The sequence below is a fragment of the Hyaena hyaena genome, unplaced genomic scaffold (genome assembly GCF_003009895.1).
Source record: "Hyaena hyaena isolate Hyena2069 unplaced genomic scaffold, ASM300989v1 scaffold_652, whole genome shotgun sequence".
NCBI lineage: Eukaryota > Metazoa > Chordata > Mammalia > Carnivora > Hyaenidae > Hyaena > Hyaena hyaena.
In genome coordinates, this window is record NW_024081284.1 from 459,925 (window position 1) to 472,185 (window position 12,261).

Genomic DNA, 12,261 nt, shown 5'->3' on the forward strand with positions numbered 1-12,261 from the left:
TAGAACGCCGCACCGCCTTGTCTGCGGGCGCCCGGGCGCTGCTTCAGCTGCAGCCCACACCCGCCCGGCTCGGCCGGGCAGCGCGGGGGCTGTGCACCCAGCCGGATCCGAGAGGAGCGTGGCTCCCGCAGGCAGCAGGGCCCCCCCCACGGGCCCAGAGGTCTACTGCGCTGGCCGCGCGCCCTGGCCGGAGGCCCCGGTTAACACTCGTCCCGGACGCGCAGGGCGCGAGCCAGACGCTGTTCCACGCGGGCCGAATGTCAGGCTCTCACAGAAGGCTGTGATTTACAAAGGCGTCCAGGCCTCGTTTGACTCTGGAGGAGGGGGTCCAGGGCATTGCCCTCTGAACCCCCTTAACCCTGAGATGGCAGCGGCAGGAGGGGGGCTCACTGCGCCCTGGCTGCCGGAGCCTGCGCACAGCTCGGGTCCTCCCTGCAGAAGGGGCGCGGCCCAGGGGTGGACCCCCTCGCTGACCCCAGCTCTGCAGGATCCACCTCTCCGTCCCTACAACCCGACACAGCAGCACGTGTAACCAGATGGGAGCGCGTCTGCGTTTTGAGGTGAGGGCGTTCCTTTCTCTCCCTCCTTGGTTACGACAGGCTAGCACTTCATGCTTGCATTTGATCAGTGGAAAACCTGAGCAACAGCGGGGAAGGGAGGGGCGGGGGGGGGGGGAGGACCTCGCACGAGCAGAGCCGGGGCTCACCTGGTCCCGTTCTCTAACATGAAGCTCGTCAGGCGGTAGATGTTCGTGGACCAGTACGCCATGTCATCCAGGCCCCCCAGGAAATATTCTTGGAATTGTTCCACCAAGAATGGGGACTTTCTGGAATAAGTGGGATACAGCTACAGCAGAGGAAAAGAAAAGTTACCAGTAAGTGCTTTTCCTGGTGTCTTCACAGTTCTTTAAATTGAGATTCTGAAGAATGAACCCCTTACCTTGGAAACAGCTAGCATCTCACCATACCTGCAACACGAACGATAATTTTGCATGTGAGCTGTGGTTTGTACAAAGAGATGAAGCAAATAATGAAGAAAAAAACCCCATCAACATGCAACTGCCTTTGAATAAGCCAAATCCCATAAATCCAAACTGCAACTCAGGAAACGGAAACATCAGATAGGAAGTCACTCTGAGATCAGCTGCAAGCTCCCCCCTGAGCAACACCTACATTTCCAAGAACTGAAGGTATGTACAGTCAACGATTGCACTTTTGGTGATGACTTCTCGCCCATAGAGCTTCTTATAAATTTCCAGTAGATCTTCCACCGGCACATACCTGAAAAAGGCATTAGAATAAAATAAGATTCTGAAGTTAAAGATAATGTGGGAGGCAAAAGTAGCTACTGGATTTTTTTGACGAATTTTTTTTTCCTGTGAGATCTTGTTTTATTTTTCTAATATAATTTATTGTCACATTGGCTTACATACAACACCCAGTGCTCATCCCCACAAGTGCCCTCCTCCATGCCCATCACCCCCATTCCCCTCTCCGCTATCCCCCATCCACCTTCAGTTTCTTCTCTGTATTTAAGAGTCTCTTATGGTTTGCCTCCCTCCCTCTCTGTTTGAAACTACTTTTCCCCCTCTTCCTCCCCCATGGGCTTCTGTTAAGTTTCTCGAGTCCACATGAGTGAAATCATATGATATCTGTCTTTCTCTGACTTATTTCACTCAGCATAATGCCCTCCAGTTCCATACACACTGCTGCAAATGGCAGGATTTCATTCTTTCCCACTGCCCAGGAGTATTCTATTGTATGGATAAACCACATCTTCTTGACCCATTCATCAGCTGATGGACATTTGGGCTCTTTCCATAATTTGGCTATTGTTGAAAGCGGAGCGGCTACTGTTTACTCCATGAGTATTTTGTGCCAGGCATTATGCAAAGGACTTTCCAGGACTATTTAAGCCTACCTACAAGCCCAGGTGTTTGGCATTCCTGCTTGACACTAGAGGAAGCTAAAGCACAGAAAAGTGAATTGATTTCCCCAAAGAGGCACAGCAAACAACTGGCCCCTTAACCCAATACTTATGGAGGTTCCTTCTAAGACAGGACACTAACTCTAACCGGTAAAAATAATGACTCTTGTGAATTCACAGTTTGAGGAGCAATATATTTTTATTCTTTTGAGCACTGAGTTATTATTGAAAGTTGTTATTTTTAAAACACCACAATTGGGGGCATCTGGGTGGCTCAGTCAGTTAAGCGTCCGACTTTGGCTCAGGTCACGAGCTCACCGTCCATGAGTTCAAGCCCCTCGTTGGGCTCTGCACTGACAGCTCAGAGCCTGAAGCCTGATTTGGATTCTGTGTGTGTGTCTCTCTCTCTGCCCCTCCCCCACTCACACTCTGTGTGTCTTTCTCTCCCAAAAATAAACAAACATTAAAAATATTTAAAAAACAAAAACACCACCAAAAATGTCTCCTCACCCCAACATCCTGGTTTTAGAGTACACAGTGTAAGATGGTAAAAAGAATTCTAAGTCAGTTTTTTGATTCACAATACTCCTTATTTCAGTCAAAAGAGTAGCGTACGTTAGGTTAATGCTGAATCATCTTCTGTTTTCACTTCTGAAGCCTTAGAATACACCAGACAGAAATCAAAACCAAATAAAATCCTATTTCAATATATTTATAAGAATCTATGGAAAAATCCATCGTTTATTTCACAAGAGCACCAGAGTGATCCTCCCAATAAAAATAGCTTTGGGCTGGATAAAATAACAAAAATATTTTTTTAGATGAATCATCAAGCTAGCAAGAAAGTAAAAATCTTCCAAAGGCCCAAAACAAATTGAAACTGGAAACTTGAAGAAGTAAGCAAGTGGGGAGGCCAGACTTTGCCCTGAGCTCTTGGAGATTTTTAGAGGCTGTGCGGGGTGCAGGAGAGGTGTGTTCAAGCACAGAAACCAGCCAAAGCAGCCCTTCTCAGAGGAGACTCGGAACTAGTGGCTAGCCTTCTGCGTGAGTATTAGCTAGAAACAAACCTAACCTGTCAAGAAGGTCAGCAAAGAAACTGACAATGGATAAAGGGGAAAAGATATAAATCTCCCCCTAAAATTGGTAACTACCGCCAGTCCCACAGAGGTTCTGTCCTACATCCATGCTATCTCTGTCGTCAGAAAAACCTCAAGGGCTGAAATAACTCAGTGTGGTCCTAGGTCCTCAGGCCTCCTGCGAGCCTGCACAAGTCAAGACAAACCCCTCCCTGGAGAAACGCAACTCGAAGCCCAGCCGTGAGTAATTCAAGCACCACGGACATACCCAGAGAGCCAGCGTAACGACAGTAATAGTTGCTAAAGTAGACTTGAAAGCAACAAGCATTCATTGGAGATGAAGAGGGTCACTACGTCATGAGGAAAATGTTCAACTCCCCAAAAAGACTAAGATTTTTAAACTTGAATGTACCTGACAGCATATCTTCAAAACGTATATATAGCAAAGTGATAGAGCTTCAAGGAAAATGGGAAGAAATCCACCATCAATCACCAGGGGAAAGGTTTTTAACAAATTTCTCTCTCAGTAATTATTAGATTGACCTAATATAAAATAAAAAGACTCTTTTATTAATAATTTTAACAATAAATTTAATAAGCTTAAGCTAATAAGCATATATATATATATATATATATGTATATAGGGCCAAAAATTGGAGAACATTCTTGGAATATTTACGAGAGTTGATCATATGTTAGACCTTAAAACAAGACTCAATGGAAGACTCTTGGCCAAGACAGCAGAGTAGGAGGGCCCTAGATTGATCTCATCCCATGGATACAACACCCACATCAATACCAATAACCCAGAAAATGACCCAAACACTGGCAGAAGAATCTTCACAACTAAATGCAGAGCAGAGGCCACATTAAAGAGGGTAGAAACATGGTGGGGGCTCAACCCCACAGGCCTGGCCACCAGAGGGAGGGAGCCATGGTCTCATGGAGGGGCAAGAAGCAAATTATCACACTGGGGAGACGACTTGGTTCCTTGAACATGAATGAACTTCTCCCCAGAGTCACCAAAAAGAGAGAGACAGAGAGAGAGATGGTAAATAAACAAAAGCCCCCCCCAAAAGAGGAAAGTAACAACTGACTCCACAGAAACACAAATAATTTTAAGAGAATATTATGAAAAAATTATGTGATGACAAGTTGGACAATCTAGAAGAAATGGATAAATTCCTAGGAACAGATAGCCTACCAAAACTGAATCAGGAAGAAGTAGAAATTTTCAACACACTGATTATCAGCAGTGAAATTGAATCAGTAATCAAGAAACCCTCAGTAAACAAAAGTCCAGAACCATATGGCTTCACAGGCAAATTCTACCAAACACACACAGAGAGTGAATACCTATTCTTCTCAAACACTTAAAAAAAATAGAAGAGGAAAGAAAACTTCCAAATCCATATTATGAGGCCAGCATTATCTTGATCCCAAAACCAGATAAAGACACCACTAAAAAAACAGAGGTACAGGCCGATACCTGACGAACACAGATGCAAAAACCCTCAACAAAATACTAGCAAACCCAATCCAACAATACATTAAAAAACACATTGACCATGATCAAGTAGGATTTATTCCTGTCTTGAAAGGGTGCTTCTGTATTCACAAAAGTCAATGTGATACATAATATCAATAAAAGAAAAGATAAAAACCATATGATCCTGTCAATAGATGCAGAAAAAGCATTTGACAAAGTACAACATCCATTCATGATAAAACCCTCCACAAGATAGGTGTAGAGGGAACATACCTCAACATAATAAAAGTCACATCTGAAAAACCCACAGTGAACATTGTAATCAATGGTGACAAACTGAGAGCCTTTCCTCTAAGGTCAGGAGCAAGAAGAGAATGTCCACCCTTACCACTGTTATTTAACATAGTACTGGAAGTCCTAGGCACAGCAGATGGACAACATAAATAAAAGGCATCCAAACTGGTAAGGACAAAGTAAAACGATCCCTATTTGCAGATGCCATGATACTACATATAGAAAACTCTAAAGACACCACCAAAAAAGCACTAGAGATGATAAATGAATTCAGTAGGATTGCAGGATACAAAAATCAATGTACAAAGTTCTGTTGTATTTCTATATTCTATATTCTAATAATGAAGTAGCAGAAAGAGAAACTAAGAAAACAATCCCATTTACGATTGCACTATAACCAATAAAATATCTGGGAACTAAAGAGGTGAAAGACCTGTACTCTGAAAACTATAAAATACTGATGAAAGAAATTGAAGATGACACACCAAAAAATAAGACAGTCCATGCTCATGAATTGGAAAAACAAATATTGTTAAAATGTCTACACTACTCAAGGCAATCTATGCATTTGCTGCAATTCCTATCAAAATACCAAGAGCTAGAATAAACAATCCTAAAGTTTGTACAGAACCACAAAAGACACTGAAGAGCCAAAGCAATCTTGAAAAAGAAAAGCAAAGCTGGAGGCATGACAGTTCCAGACTTCAAGTTATATTTCAAAACTGCACTAATCAAAATGGTAGGAGACTGGCAGAAAAATAGACATAGATCAATGGAAATGAACAGAAAACCCAGACGTGAACCCACAACTATATGGTCAGTTAATCCGTGACAAAGCAGGAAAGAGTATCCAGAGGGAAAAAGACAGTCTCTTCAACAGACGGGGCTGGGAGAACTGGACAGCAACACGCACAAGAATGAACCTGGACCACTTTCTTACACCACACACAAAAATAAACTCAAAATGGATTTAAAAACTAAATGCATGATCTGAAACCATAAAAATCCTAGAAGGGATCTCAAGCAGTAATTTCTCTGACATCAGCCATAGCAACATTTTTCTAGATCGGTTTCCTGAGGCAAGGGACATAAAGGCAAAAATAAACTATTGGGACTTCATAAGATAAAAAGCTTCTGCACAGCAAACAATCAGCAAAACTAATAACATCCTACTGAATGGGAGAAGATATTTTCAAATGACATATTTGATAAAGGGCTAGTATCCAAAATACATAAAGAACTGATATAAGTTACCACCAAAAAAAAAAAAAAAAACAACAACCAACAACAAATAATCCAATTTAAAAATGGGCAGAGAACATGGGCATTTCTCCAGAGAAGACATCCAGATGGCCAACAGACACATGAAAAGATGCTCCTCATCACTCATCACCATGGAAATACAAATCAAAACTACAATGAGATACCACGTCACAACTGTCAGAATGGCTAAAATCAGCAATACAAGAGACAACAGGTGTTGGTGAGAATGTGGAGAAAAAGGAACCCTTATGCGCTGTTGGTGGGAATGCACACTGGTACAGCCACTGTGGAGAACAGTGTGGAAGTTCCTCAGAAAGTTAAAAATACAACTGCCCTACAATTCAGCAATTGCACTACAGGGTATTTATGCACAGGATACAAAAATACTAATTCAAAAGGATACATCCACCCCAATGTTTATAGCACTATTATCTACAATAGCCGAATTAGGGAAGCATTCCAAGTGTCCATCAGCTGATGAATGGATCAAGAAGATGTGGTTTATCTATACGATGGAATACTACATGGCAATGAGAAAGAATGAAATCTGGCCATGTGTAGCAACATGGATGGAACTTGAAGGTGTTATGCTGAGCGAAATAAGTCAATAAGTCAGGCAGAGAAGGACAGATACCATATGTTTGCACATATAGGTGAAGTAGGAGGAGCTTAACGGAGGACCTTGGGGGAAGAGATGGGGAAAAATAGTTGGGAAGAGGGAGGGAGGCAAACCATGAGAGACTCTTGAATGCTGACAACTGAGGGCTGATGGAGGTGGGGGAGAGGGGAAGGGGGGTGATGGGCATGGGGGAGGGCACTTGTTGGGATGAGCACTGGGTGTTATATGGAAACCAACTTGACAATAAACTATTTAAGAAAAAAAAAAAAGAAGGTATGGTCTATATATAGACAATGGAATATTAATTGGCCAGAAAAAAGAATGAAATTTTGTCATTTGCAACAACATGGAGGGATCTAGAGAGGATAATGCTAACTGAGAGAAGTCAAAGACAGTACCATATGATCTCATTCATATGTGGAATTTAAGAAACAAAACAAATGAATAAAGGGGGGAAAAAAGAGAAAACAAACAGACCCTTAACTACAGAGAAGAAACTGATGATTACCAGAAGGGAGATGGGTGGGGGGATGGGTGAAATAGAAATAGATGAAGGGGATTAAGAGCACACTTATCATGGTGAGCACAGAGTAATGTACAGAACTGCTGAGTCACTATATATTGTACACTAATATAACACTAGTTTAACAATAGTGGAATTAAATTTTAAAGCTTTTAAAAAGATTCTACATGTTTTATAAGAATCTGAAGAAAATATATAAGTAAAAAGTCATGAAAGAGGAAATGAACATACAATAGAGAAGATTGATAAAGCCAAAAGTTCATTCTTTAAAATAATAAAACTGAAAAATATTACTTGAGATTAATTGCTGAAGATGTAAGAAAAAACAGGATAAAGAACATTTATGGATAACAAGGGAACACAAGTACAAATAAAATTAAAAAATAAAATATTATGAACAACCTTATGCTACAGTGTTTAAACAGAGAAAACAGTCCTAGAAAAAGAGAACTCCTTAGGAAGAAGTTAACAAACTCTATAGTCCTATAACCATAACAGAAGTTTTTAAGAAGTCCCTACAAAGAATACCTGGCCTAGAGAACTCCACAAAGTCCACCAAACATTCAGGAAAACAAAGTTTTGATCTTACACAGACTTCCAGAGAACAGAAATGGAAGGAACATTTTCTAACAGATGTCATGAAGCCAGCCCAACCTTAATACCAAAGCCAAACAAGGACAGAAGAAAGGAAAATCACAATACAAGCTCACCCATATAGAAAAATGCAGAAACCTCAGGCAGCAAGAGATGAAACAAACATTAAAAAGAAAATATGCTATGGCAAAGTTGGTTTGTCCCAGGAATTAAACTTGATTAAATATTAGCAAATAGATTAGTAGAATCACTGTATTAACAGATTAAGAGGAAACTATTTCAACTGATGCAGAGTTCAATACATAAGAAGTTAACTCATAACAAAAACTACTAGCAAACTGAAATAGCAAGAAAATGCCTTAAGTTGATAAAGGATAGTCACAAAAACCCACAGCAAACATTATATGTGATGAAATTTTGAAAGTATTCTTTTCAAGATCACAAACAAGGTAAGTATGCTCAGTATCACCACTTCTTTTTTAATTTTTAATGTTGTTTTTTTTTTTGAGAAAGAGAGAGACAGAGTGTGAGTGGGGGAGGGGCAGAGAGAGAGAGAGGGAGACACAGAATTCAAAGCAGGCTCCAGGCTCTGAGCTCTCATCACAGAGTCCAACGTGGGCTTGAACCCACGAACTGTGAGATAATGACCTGAGTTGGAATTGGACACTTAACCGACTGACGGGCACCCCCCACCGCCCCAGTATCATCACTTCTATTTACCTGAAAACATTAGCCAGTGTGATGCAGCAGAAAAAAGAAACTTATAAAGGAAACAGGAAAAACAAAATGGTGACATTCTGTAGAGGAGACATTGTGAGTCTACAGTAAATTTAAAAGCATCTTCAGATACATTTGAATTAGTAAGCGAGCATAGAAACGTTTCTAAATACAAAAATCAAAATTAGGGGCGTCTGGGTGGGTCAGTCGGTTAATGTCCAACTTCGGCTCAGGTCATGATCTCATGGTTCGTGGGTTCGAGCCCCACTTTGGGCTCTGTGCTGACAGCTAGCTCAGAGCCCGGAATCTGTTTCAGATTCTGTGTCTCCCTCTTTCTCTGACCCTCCCGTGCTCATGCTCTCTCTCTCTCAGAAATAAATAAAAAACACTAAAACATTTTTTTTCATCAAAATTAGAAAGTCACTTACATTTCTATACAGCAACAATCAATTAGAAAATAAAACTGGTACCAAGAGTTATCATTTATGGTAGCAAATAAAAAGTCTCTGCAACTTAATGAAATAAAATATGTATGACCTTGATGGCAAAACACATGAAACTTTAAAGTCATTAAAGAAGACTTAAATAAAATATATAGCAGAGTTATGGCTAAGAAGACTCAGTATTACAAAGTTGTTAATTCTCTTCCAGTGGATCTCTAGATTAAAAAAAAAAAAAACTCTAATGAAAATTCCAACAGGATTTTTCTTAGAACATGGCAACTTGCTCTTATCACTTTATTTGAAAGTGAATATGCATGGTATGTCTAAAGAAAAAGGACAGGCTGGCAGAGTGCCCTACTTCACATCAAGAGGTATTATAAAGCCACTGTAATTTTAAAAAATCGGTATTGCTCATGAACAATTAGATCAATAGAACAAATCAGAAAGCCCAGAAATGGACCCAAACACATTTGGAATTTTAACTGATGTCAGAGAGGGCATTAAAGAACAGTGAGGAAAGGATAGACTATGGGTAAGTGTCCTGATTTGGAGATTATCAGTTACGTCTCCAGAAAGAAAAAAAAATCAGGTTTTATCTCAGAATATACCAAAAAATTAACTCCAGGTAGATAAAAGACAAAGGTTAAAAAAATAAAACCATAAAAGCTCTTGAAGGCTAAGTGGGAGAATAACTTCATGCCCTCAAGTAGGGAAGGATTTCTTAAATAAGACATCAAAGTACAAATTACAAAGTAGAAGACGGATAGAGTCAACTACTCTACATTAAAATTAAGTTCTATTTATTGAAATACATCATAAGTAAAAAGACCTGCCACACACTGTAAAAGATATTTATAACAAATAAAGATAAACTGACCAAAGATTAGGAGCCCTAAAAACAAAGAACACTCAGAAATAAGTAAAAAGGACAAAGAAACCAACAGAAAAATAGACTAAAATCCAAACAAGATTTTTCACTTAGTATCAAACACAAATGAACAAATATGAAAGAATGTTCAACCTCATTATTAGTCATCTGGGAAATACAAATTAAAACTTTAATGAGATACCATTACACACCAAACAGGTCATCTGTAAGTTGGATGGTACCCAGTATTGGCGAATGCAGACATAGAGCTACCAGAGTAGAAACTGGAAGACCTTTCTGAAAGTCTGGGCTTGCTTAGTAAAGCTAAACACGCACAGGCCCTATGACCCACCTATTCCATGTCTAGTGGTGATTATGAGAGGGAATCCCCTCTAGTGTATGTACAAAAACGTTCATAGCAACGCAAAAACGCTCCATACGGCTTATGCGTCCATCCACATGAGAATGGGTAATTCATCTGGTATATCCTTACAATGGAGTACCACGTCCTGGCGAAAATGAATAAACTACCGCCAAACACATCCATGTGATTGTATCTCAGAAACAGAAATGTAAGCAAAATTTGAAGAATACGTGCTATGCAATCCTATTTATCTAAAGTTTAAAAACATGTACTATTTCTGTGTATGGGCACATCCCTATGTATTAGACCGTAGAGAAAAGCAACAAAATGATGAACAGGAAACCCACAGTAGTGGTTACCCCAGTGGAAGAGAAGGTGAGGAGACAGGGCAAGGAACTTATAAAAGACACCAGTAAGGCTCAAATTCTTAAGCTGAGTGGTAGCTACACAGGTTTACATTATCTTACGTTTTTTGTAAATATTTTTATACACCTCAAGTTTAAAGAACCTACCTAGACCGTTCTAATCTGCAGTTTTACCTTTCAGAATTTACAAATGCAGAAGCCTTCTGCTTACATTGTAGGTTATATTTTCTAAGGGGATAAGGGTCAATGCCATTTAGAGAACACATATGTAAGTGTGTATTGCTCTTACCAGTGCCGTGCAAGGTAATTAAAATTAAATTGGAATTGGCTCAAAACATCTCCTCCTATGGCACAAGAAAAATATGTACATTTGGTCAGCGACAGTACGTAGCATGCTTCCTCCAACACAAATTTGCACAGTCCAGGTTATTAGCTTATCACACTGTCATATGTATCTGTCTGTTATTTCAGGTATAGGCATATCTTTTAAGAAAAAGTGATCTTTTATATCTTAGGCAGTAAAACATATGAATTAAGAAAGAAATACCTGTATAAGTAAAAGTTTCTCACTTTAAGATGAACGATAGAAGTTCTTTGAAAACCCCATTCACCATCTACTTTGGATATTGGAAGGTCATTTACTACAGGAACAAGATGGAGTATACCTCCTTGAAAGCTGAAGTATTGGGTGATTTTACGTAAGGAGTTTTAACCTGATATAAAGTAAAGCTTTTTAAAATTATGATACAAGTCAATGATGAAATGTGATTTTTTAAATAAAAAAACCCACACATTTAGAACTTTTTGGAAATACGTCTCTTTGTTAAAGTATATACCCATATGATAAATGAATTATTAAAACAGAGAGCTAGTTAGTACAATGTACTGGAAAAATAGGATAAAAATCCGTATTTTGCTTGAAATATTTGGGGTTTTTTAGGATCAAATGAATTTTATACACATACACACAAATGAGAAAGAGAGAACGCACCAAGCCCACCATCTTCGCCACATCTTTGCCAAAGGACACTCCTGGAAGCATCTGTTATTATCTGGACACCTTCCTGCTTATTAGACATTTCACAAGGTGACTTAATACTTACCTCAGAGTATGAAACTGACATTTTTACTCAAGGGAACCACATAGCCAGTTCTAATTCATTATGAAATGGTCTCAGTTAAGAAGAAAGAAACAGGTTATTAAAAATAGGGGAAGATACAGAATTAAGATAGAGACTCCATGACAAGTGAGATATAATTACTGCAAAAGAAAATTTGGCAAATGTAAATAAATAGTACCGAAGTCACCAGCTGGATGCGCCTCAGAATAGGAGCCATGAAAGTCAACCTGAAAAAGAAAGAGAAACACCCAGTGTGTATGTATGTATGTATGTATCACAAACTGTAGCCCAAGCCACTACCCCACAGCCAAGCCGGTAGTGGGAAGGTGAAGTTCTCACCCGATGAAATGCTAAAGGTACATAGGTATAGACTCAATTTTCAAAAACATGTTTCATTTTATCATTTTATTTTATATTACATTATTAAACATATATTCTATTTAAATAATTATATTATTTGTTAAAAATTATATTGGCAGCTGGGTCGTATACTATTGTTTGATAGTAAATAAACCTATCGCAAATGTTTGCACCTCAGAGGAAACACACACAGTCTTGATGGAGTCCAACCATGAGCTTCTCACAGAATGGTACTAATG

The 12,261-nt window shown here is 39.4% G+C and overlaps 1 protein-coding gene across 4 annotated transcripts in view; it reads right to left on the minus strand.

Annotated features, from left to right (window-relative positions):
- The window catches only part of GPLD1 (glycosylphosphatidylinositol specific phospholipase D1), a 61,503-nt gene that overhangs the window by 29,128 nt on the left and 20,114 nt on the right, over positions 1 to 12,261 (minus strand). For all 4 annotated transcript variants that reach the window (XM_039216718.1, XM_039216717.1, XM_039216719.1 and 1 more), the window contains 5 exons: positions 11,841 to 11,889; positions 10,831 to 10,885; positions 1,173 to 1,280; positions 940 to 967; positions 707 to 846 (listed from right to left, as the gene is read on the minus strand). In XM_039216718.1, coding sequence (XP_039072649.1) covers positions 707 to 846; positions 940 to 967; positions 1,173 to 1,280; positions 10,831 to 10,885; positions 11,841 to 11,889 — 380 coding nt within the window. The remainder of the gene's footprint in view (positions 1 to 706; positions 847 to 939; positions 968 to 1,172; positions 1,281 to 10,830; positions 10,886 to 11,840; positions 11,890 to 12,261) is intronic.